Here is a 19,796-nt window from a genome sequence, read left to right as displayed (position 1 = left end):
GGGTAACCAGATTTCTGCATACACACCACTTCAGGCCAACAAACTGAAATCCAGTTGTAGATTACTGTTTGTGAACTTTTCAGGCTATGTGTATAAACTAGATTTTCTACATTAACAAAAACACCTAAATTGTACTGGTGTTTAGCTATACTTCTTTGGTTGATGGAGTTGCCAGTAGCATGGAAAAAGTGTTTCCTGTCCTTTTAAAAAGTGAAATGGAATGTTATTTGGGAGGTGATGTTAACTTATCTCCGTGCTATGAAACAGTTCCACATGCCTGTTTCCACACATTAAATGCTATTCAAGGGGTAACACTTTTTTTTTCAGTAGGAGGTTGGCAACCCAAGTAGTGATATATGCTGCAGGCATTCATAAGTTAAATAAATTTCATGGGAAATGCTACCTCAATTTCTGACACTGTTCTAAAACATGGATTATTCGGAGCTGAAAGAGCTAAGATTGGGAGTTCTTACTCCAGCAACACATAAATAGTTTGTGTAGGTGAGGTTATGATGCTCAGATGAGAGATGGTTTAAGAAGGGGCCCAGCTGAATTATATACTGGGAAAGTTACAGCAAAAATAACCAAAGGAAGGACTAGAGAAGTACAGAAGTATACTACGATTTTTAGTTCTGCAATGACCTTGATTGCTATTTTCTCTTTCAAGGGAAAATATTTCTCTCTCTTTCCTGTTCTTGCTAATGTTAAGAACACCAGTGACGTCAGTTCTGCAGTTTCAATAACCCTTTGTTTGGCAGCAACTGTCCCATTACAGAAAAAGCATGTAGAGGTCACTAAACCAGTTAAGTGACTCTAGGGTATAATTAAGACAAGAAAATGAGACATAGAAAGCAACCGGAATGTGACACTCCATCTCCATTCTTTAGGTAGCAGCCAGCTAAATTAATTATGCAACTATTTGCTCTCTTCAGTTGCTTCTTTCATACCCAAATTTCATACCCAAATTGCTATGCTCAGACTGGTAAGGTTCTCAAGCACATGCTCCGGAAGATCAGATAAGCAGGTAAACAGTGTGTGTACTTGCCCCTTTTCATGCAATAGGGATTTTACAGGAGGCAGCTCAACATCTTAACACACTGATGCTGTCATTTCTCAGCAGCATTACTGTTGCCCTGACATTACAACCAAGTATTATTCAATAAAACATCTTTATTTTGTACATTATATATAGATAGGAGGCCAAAACACCTCGCTGCTTCAAAGAATCCACACAAACCATGAACATGAAAAGCATGGCACTGAGAACACTCACGCAATAGAAGGCAAGGGTGGGAGACAACCAAACGTCATCTTTCACAAGGGTTGAAACAGCACCTTGAAAGTTTGCAACTGAATAACTCACTATAACTCACAGTGATAATAAAACACTCCTTTGCTACAGGGCAGATTGACACTGGCAATGTGGCCAGACCAAGCCTGGTATACACTATGAGATCAGTTTCTTTTTCATAATCAGGTGTGATCAAGAGTGCTGTGCACATGGAACCACACTGACTGATTAAGGGAGAGCTGGGATGGATAATGTCTCCTAAGACATGATACTCAGATTAAACGGACTGATGTTCTTCTCCTCTCCCATCAAATGAAGGCAAATGACCAGCGGAAGTGCAAGGAGCATCACCAGGAAGGAGAGCAATCACGGGTTCCAATATGCTTTGAAAGAAAACATAACTCAGCCATCTGTGTGGCACTATCAGCAGTTATAAAAATGTCTTCTCTGAACAGGACAAGATAAAGCAAAACATGGTAATAGAAGGAGCATTTTAGTACAGGTCATTCTCCTCACTGGCCATGTTAACTCCTGACTACTTCAACCCTTATTGAAACAGCAGCTGAAATATATAGGAATAATTAAGCAAAAACACTGTTGTCAATTTCAACATCCTTCAAGAGGCACAGCTTTCTGTATGCTTGAAAACTGTCCCATAGCATACAAATGTCAGGACCATAGCTTCAGTTGCATACTGTAGGTGTAGAGATGGTTGTCTGTCAAGAATAAAGCTAACGTAAGCAAAAAGCTGGAGTTAGAAAGGCTGAATGGGAATCATGATAACTACAGTAAAGTCTCAAGCTTCCCTGTGATGGCCAAACACCTCTTACTGGTTTGACCATGTCAAATTAAGGCAAGTTTATCGAGGAACACATTAGGCTTGGGTACCCATGGATTCATCAGGGAAACTCATCAGAACATAAGGCCATCTCAGTTAAGGCTACCAACAGCAGGAGCTCAGCTGAGGAAACAGCCAGCAAATACTGAGGTGCATGAGATCTCCACACTGGTCTAGAACTCCTTTAGGAAATCTTGTCAGCTCTACTGAGGAAGAGAGTAGCTGTTAACAACTTCATAGCCATGATATGAGGGGAAGGGGGTATTATTATTATTACCATCAAATAAAGGCTATTTCAGGGATATGTTCCTTCCTTGCGCCAACCCTTTAAAAAACATCGTGGAAATTAAGCTACTAAAATCCAGTACACTAATTAAAATTGAGGAACTATCTGTTTAAAATGAAACCAGCAATAATTTAAAAATGATTAGAAAGGTCCTGAGCTGCACTGTGAGCAGTGCAAATTGTTCAGCTCATCTGTGACAATCTGCAAAGCTGGACCAAACAGGGACTGAGCCCAGAAGGCTGAAGTGGGTCAATTATTCTTGCCTCACAGGTGGCAGAATCCCTCAGCTACAATCCAACACCCACAGGGCTTTGCCCTCTACTCAGAAATAACTTCCAACAAAAGTCAACAAACCCAGTTGTTGCCAGGCCTGGAAAAAGATGCAGCCACTCTTTGTGTACTTCAGGGAAAGCAACGAAATGAAGCAGGTGAAGTGCAAACATTCTCAACTTGCTCCAGAGCACTCAGTTCAGCAACCCTCTGTGGTACGGAAGAAAGATGCCGATGTAAAAAGACAGACCAAGCAGAAACTCCAGATGGTGGGTGGGAGGCGGCTCCTCCCCTTCCTCTATTGCTGTCATCAGGAGATCTCAGAGATCCAATGCAAGTCAGAAACTGACCAGCACCGAGCTTAGGCCTTCTTCTAAGCCATTCTCTCCAATGGTGATTGCTTGGATATGTGTGACATGTCCAATACCTTTGGTAACTCCTTCGCGGAACAGGAGCTTGGCTCCTATCTTCAAATATTCAGGATGTTTAATGAACCTGAAACGAACCACAGCCTTTTCTCCTGTCCGCAGCTTGTCCTGAATGAGAGGAGATGGTGTGATTATAAGGTAATAGCTAGCCTAGCTATTTGGGTTTGGGATTCCAGAAACCAGGAAGAAAAGGAAGGGTGGCCCATTGAGGATGTTTCTGTCCCCAAGTGCTGGAGTGTTTCTGGAACTACTTCAGTGAGACTACTGAACTACAGCAAAAGCCCTGGTGATATTGAAGGCATCTCAAGGAGGAGGCCTAAATGCAATGGACGGTTGCTCAGCTTATAAAATAGCCAGCAAATATTGATGAGGGGGATAAGATGCTGAGTGCTTTCTTGAGAAGAGAGGAAGGCAACACTCTTCTCAGCCACAGACCTACCTTTCCCTGGATCTTTTCCACAATTGCTGTTTGCCGCACATTGCCAACATGCACTGTTACTTGGAATCCGTTCCGGAAAGTTGTGGCATGGAAAAGCAGAACAATTTCAGCTTCAAACACTGAACAAATAGTGGGGTTCATCTCTGGGCTTACCATCACCATACCCTAAGGGAGACAGTAAGAGTGTTAGGCCAGTTCTCTTGACAGCAGCACCCATCCCTTCCTATCCCACAGACAAAAAGGGGGCTACTACCTGTTCCAGTTCAGAAATGTCAGTGCCTACGTGCCAAAGCACTTTCGGCAAATCAAAAAACAAGTATCAAATATTAAACTAAATAAAAAGTGTTCAATCCTTGGGTTGAGGTAATACATGCAAGCTCCTAATTTTAACAGCAGAAAGAATACATTTAACTACAGAGAATGTAATTCCCTTATTTTACCAGTCGTAAGAAATAAAAAGTGAAAATCATGCGAGAAGACAGGAAACACAGCACAAGAGGGGTTATAAAGCAAGCCCTTGGAGTGAAAAATAAGCCACAACTAAAGAAAAAAAATGAGTTAATGATTCAACATCTGTTCTACTGCATGGATACAATCTCTCGGCTAGAGGGACTCCAGCACAAGAGCCAACTGTTTCTGCCAAAGGTACAGAAACAGGCTACTACCATCTTTCCCGATGTTCTTCAGTTGCAAGAAGCTGGTTGTTACCCAGATTTACAGAATGGAGGGATAGCAGAGAAAATATATACAGGAAGACTACCCAGGTAAGGGACCAGGGCGGGTGAGTAACAACCTAATGACCAATTTCTGCTCTATGGCTTTAAGTTCATGGTCAAGTTTAAGATTTCCATCTGAAGACTCTTATTCCATTATTCCCAACCTGAGTCAAAATGCCTATTGAAAAGAAACCAGAGTATCTTCCAGAGGAACCACAGTCTGCAACCCTTCACAATAGCTTCAACTCAGGACACAATTCCAAGAAAGGTGAAGGGGAGTCTCAAAACCATAGCTCCAGAGATAAGAGGTGGACTCACTTTGCGCAGTAGTGAGCGATCAAAGTGTCCAAGGGCAAGTGTAGCAGCCTGCCCAGCCCGAAGCACACGGCACGCTGAACGATTCCGCTGGATACTGCACACTTTCAGCTGGAGGAATTTGCCATCATCAGTTGGACCAACCACCAGGTTCTCTCCCTCTCTACATATTCCACTGGCAAATGCACAAAATCCAGAGACCATATTTAGCTCCCATTCACAAGGTTAAACCATTCCTCTGTTGCTTGCTTTCGATACCCAGAACAACAGCTTCACTTCAAGAGAACATGGGAGTCTTATATTCTCCAAATAATAGATAGCACACCTATCTGTACAGATGGGCACACAAGATCTTTTAAGACATGGTTTCACGGTTGCTTCTGTCTTTGCAATTCAATTTGACTCCCTTTGGTCACAGGTGAAACAGTAATTGGTTCTAGTTACAGTATTTGTATTTTGCTTCTTGCCAGCAAAATGGGGCCAATGTTCCCTGTAAGTTGCACGGCCGTGCAGTCACCATATTGGTGCTGTGCAGATTGGGTGGCCTGGCAGGGGAAGCTCTCCCAGGTGGCTCAGTTCCACTCAGAGGTAGGGAACTTCTGTGCAGCACTCGGGGATTATTAGGACTATTGCAGGGGACCCAAGGCAGTGACACACAGAGCACTCCTAGGTCTACAATGAGAACAGGAAATGCTCAGCTACATGGCCAATCTTCTGCAGGCCTAAAGTTCTTTGCATTGCCTCCTTATTCATGCCAACCCCAAGACTTTGTGCATGGAGCAGCACCCACCTTGACAGAGTTCCTCCAACAACAGTGCCCACTTCAGGCACTGTGTAGATTTCATCCACCTGCAATCAGACAGAAACAGGCACTTCAGCTATACAACTGCAACAACTGAGACAGAGAGTCAACACATGGCCTTCCTCCCTAGAACTTAGGAACAATCCCTAGATGTTTTTTCAGAGCTGAAAAAGGTTCAGAAGCAATTAAATGGTAACAGGAACATAAGTGAAATCTATTTTCATATATAAATTAAGATTCATTATTTCCATGGATCGCTACACTTTCACCTCTCAATGGAAAGAATGCAAGAGGTGCTTGCCCTTGCAAACAATGGAGGTAGTACCGAGACCCCCAGTGAAAGAAGAGACCCTTGTATACCTGAAATTCAGTAAGCTGCTGCATTAGATCCTCTTGCTCTTTGCTGTTAGTAAGAGGAGGAAGGATGTTGAGGAAAACTTTCACGAGATCCAGGTTCTCTCCAGAAACACTTGATAAGGTGAAGATTGGAGTGATACTGTAAACACACAAGAAAGAATTCAACTGGTGACTAAAAAACCCACCACTCTGGTTTGGAGCAGATTATCCCAAAGCAAACTACAATCTTTGTTATCCAGAATACCTACTTAACTGGCATTGCAGGGGGCAACCTCACCCCCTTTATCCAGCATATCACTATGCCTTTGGTCATGTGCACCATTTCCACCTCTCCAGCAGGCCAGCCTGATCGTTGCCACTACTCTGGGCCTCCAACAGTCATCAGTGCCATCTGATGTTCTCAAGTACCTCAGCCTGCCTTGCGCTCTCAGGAGTGGCTCTGGTAGAGCTGGCTTGCTTATTTTCTTGCTAATGGCTCTGTAGCAAGGGGAAGAGTCCTGCCAGGCATGGGAGCTGTCATTGTGGTATTCCCAGTGGGGTAGGGTATGGTTGCTGGGGATTCTTCTCAGTAGGAATGGGACAGAATAATGTTAAGAGTATGTGGCACATTTGATAAACTAGCAACTCCCACTCCCCATGAGTGATGAATTAACAAAGGTTTTCCTGCAATGGATCCATATGGATTATACCAGCCCAGCAGTTAACTGTTTACCCTGAATTCACAAGGATTCCTTCTGGTTGAGTTATTTTTCATGGGCTGAGAAATATTTTGTATTTCTTCAGATGATACCTAATAATGACAATTCCAGCTGGAAGACAACTGTATAGCTCAGATCGAATATAAGTACATAAGTTGTGGCCATGTGTTTTCACAGAGTAGGGGAGGAAATTTGTTAGTTCCCATCACAGTTCTAATGACAGCATCAATGCATTCCCTTCCCTGGAATGGAAGTAAGCCTACAAAAACGTTGGAACTACAGACTGATCCAGACAGACTTCATTAGTTTCCTGTTCTTGTCCCTTGGCTAGCAAAACTGACAGAATGTCTAGACAGACTAACAGCACGACTAACAGAAATGTCTTTCTATTCTGGCTGGGAGGGTTAATCTTTGACTTATCATGAAACTGAAAGTGGATCTCCATGTGTACCTTTTCTCCAATCAACATACATGAACCCACTCGCTACCTGTAAATCACCACCTATCTTGCTCCTTGATGGCAGGTGGACAAATGGTCACTCTCATCCTGCTGATCTGTGCTCATACAGGAAATTCATCTCCTCCAAGTTTGCAATTTGATATTTTTGCAGTCCTGTTCCCAGAGAAAGAATGTTTTCTTTGAGATCAGGGCTCCCCTGCTTTTAAGGATCCCTGCATCTCTCTATCCTAACACCTAGTATTCATCCCAATATTTCAAACATTTCAAATAGTGGGACTGCATTTTGAGTTAGGACCCAGCTGTGAACTGGCGTGAGATAGCCTGAAACTGAAAAGCTGCAGTACACTACCCCTGCAGTAGCTAGCAGGGGCAAAACAAAAAGTGCAGCAACTAAGCAGCAACGCAGGTACAAAGTGCCAGGCGTGCAATTCCCTTTAGCAAGAGATACTCTCAGAATTGCTGGTAGCAGCAGTTGTCTCCCACTATGTTTTCAGTACTCTCTGGGAGTAAGGAAAATGGTCAGACACTGTCACCAAACAGTGGCTCAGAACAGCTACAAGGTTTTTTAAACTCCTGGGGACCAGACTGAAGGCACAGGAAGGACTTCACAGCAGACAAGCAAGTATAGGGACAGTGCTTTATGCAGACTACAGTTCTAAGTACAGTTATCAGGCAAAAAGCACCTTTAAACTCAATAGGACCAGCACCCAAATAAAGATACACAGGATCAGGCTACAGGAGGAACAAGTCCCCAATTGCTTCTTCAGGAACCAGTTATGCCATCCCTCATATTTTCATCACTACCAAACCACACAGGGCCTAATATTTCTCTCCCTTCCAACCATTTAGTCATAGTTGACCCAATGCTATCAAGTGACTTCCATTCCCACTTCCAGAAAAAGGGGACATAACAAGTCTTACTTGGGAGACTGTGCAAACTGCTGGGCTGCTGTGACAGCGTCATCATCCGATGTTACCAGCAAGGGGAGCTTGTTGCAACCAGGCTGCTTCAGGATCCGCTCCAGCTGCTTCACTGTCCGTTCCACAGTGGCTTTTGAGCACAAGTCCACTTTGCTAATGACTATGAAGAAAGGGACCTTCAGGGCCATAGCCAAGCCTAGATGCTCTCGTGTTGTACCTGCTGTATAAGACATGATGTTGGAAAAGACAATCTGAGAGAAGGCAGGGACCTCAAACCTAGTTACACGTGACACTCTGCGATCACCCTGCTGAAAACATTTACTGTACATTGTCATGAAGATGGCACCAACAAAAACTCATAACCTTGATGAAAGATGGTTGGAAAGTACACAGGTATACACACCATCTTTTAATCAGATGTTACGGTAGTTCTAAAAAATCTCAATAGTAGATCAAATGAGAACATGCACTCACCAATTCCAGTATTAGCACTAACCACCAGCATGGCAAAGTCTGGGCAATAACTTGTGAGTCCAAATATGGTGGTTTTCAAGTACTTGTGATGGCCAGCCAAGTCAATGAAGGTGATCATCTTGGAGGAACTCTCACAGATCTCCTCAGCTGTTCGTGAGTCACTGTAGTTTACTACCTAGAAGGCAAAAGAAACAGAGTATTCATAGAAAACAGCATCCTTTGTACCTAGAGGAGTAAAATGGCAACTCAATTCCCATAGCTGGGGACCCATACCTCTCCTTTGCTGTTGAAGCCAAGGATTTCAAAGCTGATGCTGGATGTCCTCCCTGACTGGATCTCATGCAGGTGCCGGAACAGATTGAGACGAGCTCTGCCTCGCCCATTATCCAGCTCTCCCTGTGTCAGGACACCTAGTAGAGTTGACTTGCCTGAATCCACATTCCCAAGCACAGCTACTCGCAAATCTAAGAACTTATGGGGGGAAAAGGGGAAACTATAATTTTTAAAAAAGAAATTGAATGCATTCATAGAGATGGTTGTTTCTGAAATGCAAATTCTGACTTGGACTTTGTCTTGCAAATTAATCTGCTAGGATCCAGGGTAATTTGGAGAATATGCATAGTACTTTGTGATACAACACCACCAATACCAAGAATTTAGAATCAGTTATTTTGGCCTCCAAAAACTGAGCAAGGTCTAGAAGGTGGCACTCAGAAAGTGAAAAGGCTTCTAGGACTTCCCCAGCCCATCCATCAAGTCTTCCTGATGGACAGTTTCCTAAAATGGAACATTCTAGAATTGTGCCTCCATGGCACAAGATTCCAATTCACTGTCAAATTCCACCTCCTGAAGAGTGAGCCTCCATATTAGAAGGCATTCAAATTGAAGTGGGCTGTTACCTGCTGGTTGTCTGGGACCTTTCGGACAAGAACTTCTGTTATCTTCCTGGGAATGTCACTGTCATAATCCACCTCCCTTTCACGTAGCACAGTGATATCAGCTCCCACTCTGAAAATGGCAAAACAAAAATCCCACACATGTATATAAGTGAACATATGCAAGAATTCCCCACTTCAGCAGTTCTTTTTGCAGTGCTTTTTTACAAATTTAATTGACAGATAGAGGGGATACTTTAACTCCTTTCTTGCTTGGCAACAAAAGTTAGTACATTAACAGATATCAGCAGGCTTATACATTTTCTAGGAATTTATTTACACTTTGGTATGGGTATCAGCCAAGTATCCTAATTTTAAAGTTTAAGGATTGTAGTAACATACCGCACACCACATGTAGGAAAACCTTCTACTAAACAAGAGAGAGAACTCCTGTTCACATGAAATCACTGGACATGGCTACAGAGATAACTAAGACTTTCACCTTGTGAAGTGAAATAGGTAAAACAAGGTGTCCATCTATACTGAGTCTCTGTAGTTCTTGTTTAATAAACCTCATTAAAATTAATACTGATCATGTCAGCACTGATTTGTCAGAAACCACCCAGAACTGGTTTGTTTTCCAGCATGTGAGGAGGGAAAAACGTTTTCCTATTATAATTGTGAAATGCTTCTTGGTGCACATAAGGAATGTAGTAATATGAGAAAATATCCTTAGTGAAAAGATCCTAGTCATTCGGCTACTAGAAGAGATTTCTTAAGTTGGAAACTTTCTGTGAGATGTCAACAGAAGGTCCCAGAGCATTTCTGGAAATTATGAGCATATTTGGTTTGCCTTGGCTCAGAAGCAGGGCGGATGCACATACTTCTCAGCCATCCGCCGCAGCGTTTTGAGAGAGGCGCGCATCTCCTCTTCCGACAGTCCCACCAGCAGCCCGTTGTCCTCTACACCAATCTGGTACACTGCCTCACCACGACCTTCTTGTAGACGCCACTTCATCTGTGTTACTAGATGTTCAAAGCGGTACTGGGAAGGATTAACTAGTTTCAGCTGCCCAAAGGAAGGAGTGATTAAAGTCAGAAAGCAAGGGGACCTCACAAAGGAAAGCTGTTTGTGCATGCATGTAAATTCTTCAGTAGAATTCATGCTCATTTTTATACAAGTCATTAACATGTTCAAAGGATTTTCCAGCTTTCCTTTTATTAAAATAGCTTGCCTAGAGTGACTCCACTAAATGAGTTCAGATGGAACAGTTAAATTCCAGGAAGCTAAATAAAGGAACAGTATGTAACTGAACACCACAGTTGACAATTTTTCAAAAGAGAAAATATAACAAACAAAAAAAGTTCTCACTGTTGGCTTAACATTCAAGTTTTAAAGATAAATTCACAAATGTGAATTTGAGGCAGCCAGCACAAAGTTTTTAATAAAGGTATTTTCGTTTTGATTTAATTCTTACCAAATTTTAATAGACGTGTGTATTGGAAATATATTTATAAAGCATATTCTAATTGCTGAGCAGTAACTTGATTTACATCATGTTTTGATAGGGAATTTTTAGACTAAAGAACTTTAACCTTGCAAGTTCCTCCCACAAGAGGCTCACCTTGTATTCTATGTTCCCATCTTCTGCCTAGTTAAAAGAAAAGACACAAGTTGGTGATACTTGTACAGATCGCCATTTAATATATCTCCTGACCTCACATTTGATCACTCAATAAAGCCAGGACTTAGCAGGGACTGTTTGGACAAAAATATTTTCATCCTAATATAATTTTAGACCCATACTTACAAAAAGGATGAAGCTACATGAAATCAAAATCCATTTTACCCATTGCCTCTTCTTAGTACAGTTCCAGAAATATTCCTGCTAAAGACAATGCTGCATATTTGGTAAATGTGTGGCCCATGTTGGATGCACTATTAATAACTAGTTTGTGACCAAGCAAAGGATACCACAATCTACCCAGTTACTAACAACCAATATCAAACCTATAAATATCAAACCTATAAAAGGCTGGAATCAAATTCTAAATGCAGGAATGTCTGAAGTACATCACACTAATTTTGGTTCAATCTCCTAGATGGGATTGGCCAATAATTCTCAGGTAAGGTGCAATAAACCAGACAGACAGCAGAATGAAAACAGAACTGTTTGTTTAATTTCTTCCTGAAAAGTGCTTTCTCGTCTGGAAGTAAACAGAAGTCTCTTCCCAATTATAGTTTCTTGCCACGAGCAGATTCAGAGTTCTTTCGTCTACAGTAGGCTTGTTTTGGCAAAAGAAAAGCCTAAGAATGGCATAGAAACTAATATCCTAGAATCCACATCTTGCAAATGAGAACTATATGATCAGATATGAAGAGTAAGGAGGACTCTCCTCGTCTACCTTTTATTGTATTTATGTAGCATCCACCCCGCCCTCCTCGGTTACCAGCTGAAGTTTGGGGGAAATCACTGCTAGATCTCTGGATCAAAATTCATACTTCCTAAGCAGCAAGTAATTTGTATCCATTACCCATTGAGACTGCAGTGGAAGTTATAAAGAAAACAGCATGCACAGATATATTTACAAACAGTACACAAATGTTATCTGAGGGCAGCAAGGAAGTGGAAATTTCAGAGGTCTGTCCAATGCAGCTACCTGGGGACAAAGAACCTGATGAGACCTGGCTCGCTATCTGAAATTCAGGATAATAATGATAAAACTCACATCTTAAATGGCTCAAAGTATTTCATTAATTCAGACTATTAGCAAGCTCTAATAAGAGAACAGCACAGAGTGCAGGTACTTGAGTGATTCCAAGTTGCTTGTGCTCTCAAAACATTTTAAAAATAATGAAAGAATGGGTTATTTGCGATTGCCCAGCATTATATTCCTAGGGCTGCCTTTGACAGTGATCCAAAAATTTCAGGTGCTAGAGAATGCTCCTGCCTGCTTGTTAACACAAACGAGAACAAAGTGCACCAGGTTCAAAACATCTGCCTTGGTCACTGGTTAGATTCTGAGCCCAACTCAAAGGACATGATTTGACTTTTCAAGCCCTACATGGCCTGGGACCTATATCTGGATACATCTTCCTCTATGAATCCTCTAGGGTTATAAGATCCACTTATGAGGGTTCCAAGGGCTTCTTTCTGGAAGATGTGATTAGTTTCTATGAGGAGCAGCATTTACAGGTGTAGTTCCATAGCTGTAGAGTATATTTCCTCAAGTGCCTATGTCTTCTTCACTAAACTAATTTTGGAAACAAATAAAATAATTATTCTGCCAGGAATTTGGAATTTAACTACAGACAGGATTTTACGTTTGCTTTGTTGCTGAAAAGTTTTAACAAAATGTTTGTATGTGATATTGTAGTGAATGTTGTTCACCGCCCGGAGCCCTTCGGGGATCGGGCGGTATACAAATTAAATAAATAAATAATAATAATAATAATAATAATAATAATAATAATAATAATAATAATAATAATAATAATAAATGTTTAAACTGCTTTATGTAAATTGCCTTGGAAATGCTTGTTTAAAGGTAATACAGAACTGTGTTATAAAATTTCACCATCACTACCCAGAGTCATCACAATATACATTCCTTTGTGGAAATTCCACCCATCACATTAATGGGCATTTCCTTCTATGAAAATATGCTATGAGAAAGCACTCAGCAACTGCACAACACTATGTTAAAGGGCTATAAAATGGTAATTGGGAATTAGCCTCTGATAGTTTTAAAGGAGAATTTTGCCTGATCTTCATATATTAATTTACTGGAGATTCCAGGATGGCAGAGATGCTTCACATAGCTCCTAGCTACAGTTCTTACAATAATAGTAAGATGAGCTGTACAGAGCAAATTCTGTATACACGCAATGAATTTACTGAATAGAACAATTTTTTTAGCTGATGCAATGTGTTGTCATCTATAGCAACCCAGTACTTAGCAAGTGCCCAAAGAAAACTACCAAAGCCAATTACTGGCAATGAAGGTGCAAAGGGCATTCCATTTGGTGAGACTCTTGCAATTCAAAGAGGTAAAATCCTAAAACAGGCCAAGAACCTCAACGAGAACTACGCCCCATATAGACTATTAACCTCTTTCCCAATAATTATTTTTTGTATGAGAATGTTTTGGGGCACAAGGAGAAGAACTCTAGTATGTAAAGTAGTACAGCCCAGACAGAATTTACTGTGTCAGTATGAATTAGCTTTTCTTAGGGACTACCCAAAACAGTTTCCTTTGATCTTCAAAAAGACACATTAAATATCTTTTGCACGAACAAACCGTGCTCTTGATGAGCACAACCTACCAGGTCTGAACCAACTTAAGTGCAACTTCAGGGAGGCAGACAATATTTAGTATGACAACAATAAGGGGGAGACAGGAATGTGGCTATAAGAAAAAAATCAGTTGTTTCAGTTTCGCTCTCGCCCGCTGACAAAGCTACATTACCAGAACTACTGACGCTTCCCCCTGCTACGGGGATGCCAAGAGACGCTTCCAAGTGTGCCTGGCATCCATTATGGAGCAATTAACACGACAGATAAACATCAAAGCAAGCAAAACAACAGAGGAAACAGAAGTGTCAAATCAGACGGGGCGACGGCTTGGAAAACAACAGGCGTGAAACAAAAGGAAGATCGAGGACAGCAGAACTGCAATCCACCACCACCACATCTACACACTCCTAATGAATAATAGGAACATACAACTACCAAGTCAAATTACTCCAAACGATGTTTATTAGGATAAGATTCCCGACCCCTAACAGGTTTTATACCCCTTCCCCTAATACAACCTAGCCTAAAGACCCCTATCCCGCCCCACACACACTAGTGACACACCTGTAGCCAGGCAATCCTTTCTCACTACGAGGGTGAAGGGTCCTGAATCTTCCCCCAAGCCAGGGGAGGCACTGTACCCAGGTGCAGGACTGCAGCCCGCAAAAAAAGTCTCCAAAACCAAGGGAGACCAGGATCTGTTCAACCTGCCAGTATGCAGACATCCCCCACCGTATCCCAAGGACAGTCTTTATCCCACCACCACAGCTCTACATCATCCACTCACCTCCGGTGGCAGATACGGTGGGTTGTTGGCCTTCCCTCCCCGGTGTCGTCCGTTTTTCTTCTTCCCCTTGGAAGACCCACCACCGGAGCCGCTGCCGCCGCGGCCTCGTAGGCCCCCGCCGTTCCCACCCCCGACGGGCCGGCAGCAACCCCCAAATAGCTCGGACACCCGCGAATCCATCGTGGATCGCCGCCGGCCCGACCCTCCTTCCTTCCCCAGATGCTCCTTAGTTCCCACTGAGATCCTCTCTGCCCTGGCTCCTAGCGTCAGAAAACAACCGCAGGGCACCACGGGAAACAGAGCCGACGGCAACGCTGTTGACTACAACTCCCAGCAGCCCCTTCGCCGAAGTAAGGCAGTGGATGCAATCCCTAGTGTCCCTTGCGCTGATTCAGACCCAAAACGGTAAACAGTGCGGGTACTGAGATGAGTCTGGCAGTGCCATCCCTGGGCTGGCTAATGCAATTGAATATCTTCTTTGGAGGGGCAGATGCTGTCATTCTCACAGACGCTGTAAAGCAATTATGAGATTTTATGCACAGTGAAGTCCGGAGAGCGAGAGCCTCAGGGTTTCAGGGCGTAATTAGCCCAGGTCTGCTCGGAGTAAGTCAAGTTTTATTCAGTCGCACTTACTCTCAGGAAATGGAAATTTAAAGAGTGGCCTAATTTCTGTTAGTCTCTGGCCTTGAAAACCTTAGTGGCTTGCCGTAAGTCGTCTTGAGTGCGCTTCACAATAATTAAGGCAGCTGAACTACAGATCCCATCATGCAGTCAGAACACACAGCTCAACCTCCTCCCACCCTCGCTTCTAGTAGGCGGCTCTATTTTTAAAAATAACCACGTCTTCAGTATTTGTTCTGGACTTTGCCCAGTGCCCTGTATTACTGTACTTGGCAAGACATTGCATCAGAAAACATTGCTCTGTTTAGTAAATGCAGTGCATTAGTCTGATGCAATGCCTTTGCTAAACAGAGCAATTAGTACAAGACTTTCTCTGTGCAGTTCAGTGACTATTGTAAAGAACTCTTGCAACTAGAAAATGGGTGAAGCTGCCTTGAACTTTCCAGTGAATTATTGATGTCAGATTACATTGGGACCTAATTATTTATATATTTGTAATTTTTAGAGAGGTAGAAATACTCCCTCTGTGGCAGTAAACTAATTATTTGACTTTTATTCCACCCCTCCTTCAAGAAGCTCAACGTATCATCCATATCCATCTTTTCATTTGATCTTTGCAACTCTTTAGGATAATTTGCAAACTCTTTAGGATAATTAAAATCGAGAGATTATTGCTGGCCCAAGACCACCCAGTTAGTTTTATGGCACAGAGTGAATTTGAATCAGGTCTCTGATCTAACGCTAGTCATTACATCACATTGGTTTAGTAAAACTAAATAATGTTTTTTAGTAAGCTACATAATTGATATTCTAATGATAACCACTCCAGGTTGCTTTATCCCTGGGGATGCTGTGTTTGGAGGAGGATGTAATTTGCTTGCTCCTATCTGGAAGGAGTTCTGTTCTTCATAGTAAATGCACTTAGAGAGGCATAACTCTAGGCTGAAACCATTGTAGAACAGTGCTAAGCACATCCACTCTGATTCCTTTTCAAGTCTGGTCAGTCAGTCTTCCTTTCAGAAAAGGGTTCTTAGGATTCACTGTTAGTTCTCTCTCTCTTTCTTCTTGCCATTAAGTCACAACTGACTTATTGCAACCTTGCAGGATTTTCACGTCCTTGACATTCCTGCCTCCATTTCATGTCCTTGGTATTATCTGTCACAATTCGCCTGTGTTTGATCCCGCCATGTCTTCTGTCTCCTGCCCAGGATGTGGGAACCTGTCTCTTCACTTTCTTCTCTCCCATCTGTGCTTTGTTTTCCTGCTTTGCTTCTTCTCAGGCCTTATCAGCTCATTAGACACTTGCCGTTGTAGCTCTTTCAGTAGCGTGGAATGTTGGTTGTTTTGACCCTGGGTGGGGAAGGCAGTTTCTTATTCCAACAGACAGTGGGACTGGAGGGGTGCCATCTCCCCTTGGGAACTGGTAGGTAGGGTGGGGTGATTTGATAGGTATAATGGTGGCTGCAATACTGGCTATGTTTAGTTCTGGCAACAAAAGTCTAAATGCTTATTTCTGATGCTGTTTCATAATAAAGAAATCAACTGAATACTGAGTCTTGCTATTGAACAGTCCAGGGGCGCAACAGTCTCCCATCCAATACTTGCCAGAGTTGAGGCGGAGTGTGTGTGATTAGCCCAAGGTCATGCAGCAACTGCCCATGGCAGAGTGGGAATTCAAACCTGAGTTTCCCAGACCTTAGTTTGGCACCTTAACCACTATACTCTTAGCACTCTTAGTTATCTCTAGAATGTAACAAACCCACAGAAAAGCTTTTTATATTTTTATTAACACTCACACATGAGATATTTTATTGGGGCATAAGTTGCAGGTATTTGGGGGTGGTTTGGGGGTTTATCTTGTTCATTATAAATTGTATTGCTTTTAATTGTCATTTGTAAACTGTAGTTTGAAAAGGCAGGTTGTCAATATTCTAATTAATAAATATTGGCATACCAAAGGTCAGTAAGTCATTCTGTGGCTGAAGACAAACTTGAAGCTGGGTCTCCACCCTTGACATATTCTCTGGTCATTCTTTGCTGATTTCGTTAGATTGGTCTATAATGGACCATGTCATTTTGTTGAACTGCTTAGAGCAGGGGTGTCAAACATGTGGCCTGGGGGTTGGAATCAGCCCCTTAGAGGGTTTATCAGGCCCACGAACCAGCTGAGGCAACCCCCTTGGTCCTGATCTGGTCAGCAACCCCACTGAGGACTTGCTAGCCCAGGCACCCACCCCCTCTACATGCTTGCCAGCCAGGCAGCTACTCCACCCTGCAGCAGGCTCACCAGTCCGGGTACCCTCTGCCCCCATTGTGGGCTTGCCAGTCCAGGCAATCATTCTACCTCACTGCCTGTCTGTCCTGACAAGACGGCTGCAGGCTTGTCAGTCCAGGCAGCCATCCCATCCTGCTGTGGGCTCACCAGTCCAGTTACCCACTCCACTCCATTCCACTCTCAACCTGGCCTGGCAAGCCATCTGTGAACCTGCCAGCTGAGGCAGCCACCCCCAGTGCTGACCACCTTTCCCAGTGTTGATTTGGGCTAGCAAGGTTGCTGTGGGCTCTCCGGCAAAGGTAGCCATCCCCCAGCTGAGATAGCCACCCACTAATGCAGACTCACCAGCTAAGGCAATCACCTTACCCCAAGCTGTTGAGCCTGCTGCAGCAAGACTCCCCTCCCCCGTGCTAGCTACCTTCAGCAGTGCCATTCTGGGCTGGTGAACCCACTGTGGCCTCACAAGCCAACTCCCCCCCCCCCCCGGGTGCTGATCTTGGCTGATAGGTCTGCTGTGGGCTTACCAGCTGCAGCAGCCACCACCACCTTGCAGGGCTGACCACCTCCCCCAGTGTCATTCTGGGATGTTGAGCCCACTGCGGGCTCGACAGCCAAAGTGGCCACCCCCCACTCTACCTCATGCTGATCTGGGCTGGTAAGTCTGCTGGGGACTCACCAGCCAAGGCAGCCCTCCCCAGGCCCAGCCCTCCCAAGTCACATTTATGTCACATCTGACCCTTGTAAATATCTCTGGCTTAGAGCCAGGCTTTGGAGTCACCAATACTGCCCTTTCTTGGTTCGAGCCTTTTTAATTGGCTAGATTATGGAGGCTGCACTCCTAAGAATACTTTCCTGGAAGTAAGACCCATTAAATAAAAGGGGGGTTACTTTTGATTATACCTGCTTAGATGCTCCCAGAGTTGTCCTCTGGAGAGATTGATTCAGTACCTGGGAACACACTTATAAAGGTCTTTTAGTCTTGATGCTTTTTCCTGTTTATACAAGAGATCATCATCTAGAACTTTGTTGTTGAATATTATCAATATACTGAGAACACACAGCTGTATATCTTTATCAAAGTCTCCAGCATAGCTGTGTGTCACATGCCTATGCTTGAAGGCTGTGATCAAGAAGGTAGAGGTTAACAAGTTCAAGGTGAATCCAGACACGGCAAAAGTGTTGTTGACTGGGGAGGCTGGTGTTCTTGAGGAAATTACTCTATCTGTGCTACGCAGGGACAAACCAACCCTGTCTGATTATGTGAAGAGGATGGGTGCTCCTGAACTCTGAAATGCAGGTTGCTTCATGATCATGAGTGGTTTATTTGGTTTATGTATGGAATGTATGATTTGGGATGGTTCACCACTTACTGGGGTGGAGGGTGGCAGAAGGCATGCGATTATCCTAGTTCTTTATTCAGTGAATCCTTCCAGCATACTACTATAATTTTCCTGAGGACAGCCCAAATTGGAGCTTATGTTACCAGAGCAAAAAAAACCCCCAAAAGTAATTACCCCAAGGTTACCATACTATGAAAATGCAGTGCTCTATATTACGTGACCATACAATTACAATTTACAGACAATATTATGAAATACAAAGTCCAGCCACAATGTGACAATATAACATAAGAACATATTAACTCGTCAGAAGTTGTAAAGGCTGTTATTACCTTGCTAAGTTAATCTTAAACAATTTATATGCCATTAAAGGTATTCGAAATCGAATCGAAACATAAGAACAAGCCAGCTGGATCAGACCAGAGTCCAACTAGTCCAGCTCTCTGCTACTTGCAGTGGCCCACCAGGTGCCTTTGGGAGCTCACGTGCAGGATGTGAAAGCAATGGCCTTCTGCGGCTGTTGCTCCCAAGCACCTGGACTGTTAAGGCATTTGCAATCTCAGATCAAAGAGGATCAAGATTGGTAGCCATAAATCGACTTCTCCTCCATAAATCTGTCCAAGCCCCTTTTAAAGCTATCCAGGTTAGTGGCCATCACCACCTCCTGTGGCAGCATATTCCAAACACCAATCACACGTTGCGTGAAGAAGTGTTTCCTTTTATTAGTCCTAATTCTTCCCCCCAGCATTTTCAATGAATGCCCCCTGGTTCTAGTATTGTGAGAAAGAGAGAAAAATGTCTCTCTGTCAACATTTTCTACCCCATGCATAATTTTATAGACTTCAATCATATCCTCCCTCAGCCATCTCCTCTCCAAACTAAAGAGTCCCAAACGCTGCAGCCTCTCCTCATAAGGAAGGTGCTCCAGTCCCTCAATCATCCTTGTTGCCCTTCTCTGCACTTTTTCTATCTCTTCAATATCCTTTTTGAGATGCGGCGACCAGAACTGGACACAGTACTCCAAGTGCGGTCGCACCACTGCTTTATATAAGGGCATGACAATCTTTGCAGTTTTATTATCAATTCCTTTCCTAATGATCCCCAGCATAGAGTTTGCCTTTTTTTATATATATGCCATTAAAGGTTAAAATGAAATGAAAATGAAATGAGTTTGCCTTTTTCACAGCTGCCATGCAGTGAGTTGACATTCCCATGGAACTATCAACTAAGACGCCCAAATCCCTTTCCTGTGAACAATATCATACCAAATTGCCATTGCACAATTAATTAAAGCGGTAGCCAGAA

The 19,796-nt window shown here is 43.0% G+C and overlaps 1 protein-coding gene across 1 annotated transcript; it reads right to left on the bottom strand.

Annotated features, from left to right (window-relative positions):
* Positions 1–1,150: 1,150 nt before the first annotated feature.
* Positions 1,151–14,478, bottom strand: GTPBP2 (GTP binding protein 2). Its single transcript, XM_048483628.1, has 12 exons — positions 14,256–14,478; positions 10,796–10,822; positions 10,055–10,239; positions 9,195–9,303; positions 8,569–8,766; positions 8,296–8,470; positions 7,822–8,041; positions 5,746–5,881; positions 5,374–5,432; positions 4,587–4,758; positions 3,553–3,717; positions 1,151–3,221 (listed from the first exon to the last, which is right to left on the bottom strand). Exons 1-12 carry the CDS (start codon positions 14,433–14,435, stop codon positions 3,024–3,026), a joined length of 1,824 nt encoding a protein of 607 aa, XP_048339585.1. The 5' UTR covers positions 14,436–14,478; the 3' UTR covers positions 1,151–3,023.
* Positions 14,479–19,796: the final 5,318 nt, after the last annotated feature.

The sequence above is a fragment of the Sphaerodactylus townsendi genome, linkage group LG01, assembly GCF_021028975.2.
Source record: "Sphaerodactylus townsendi isolate TG3544 linkage group LG01, MPM_Stown_v2.3, whole genome shotgun sequence".
NCBI lineage: Eukaryota > Metazoa > Chordata > Lepidosauria > Squamata > Sphaerodactylidae > Sphaerodactylus > Sphaerodactylus townsendi.
This window is presented reverse-complemented; position numbering and strand designations above follow the sequence as displayed.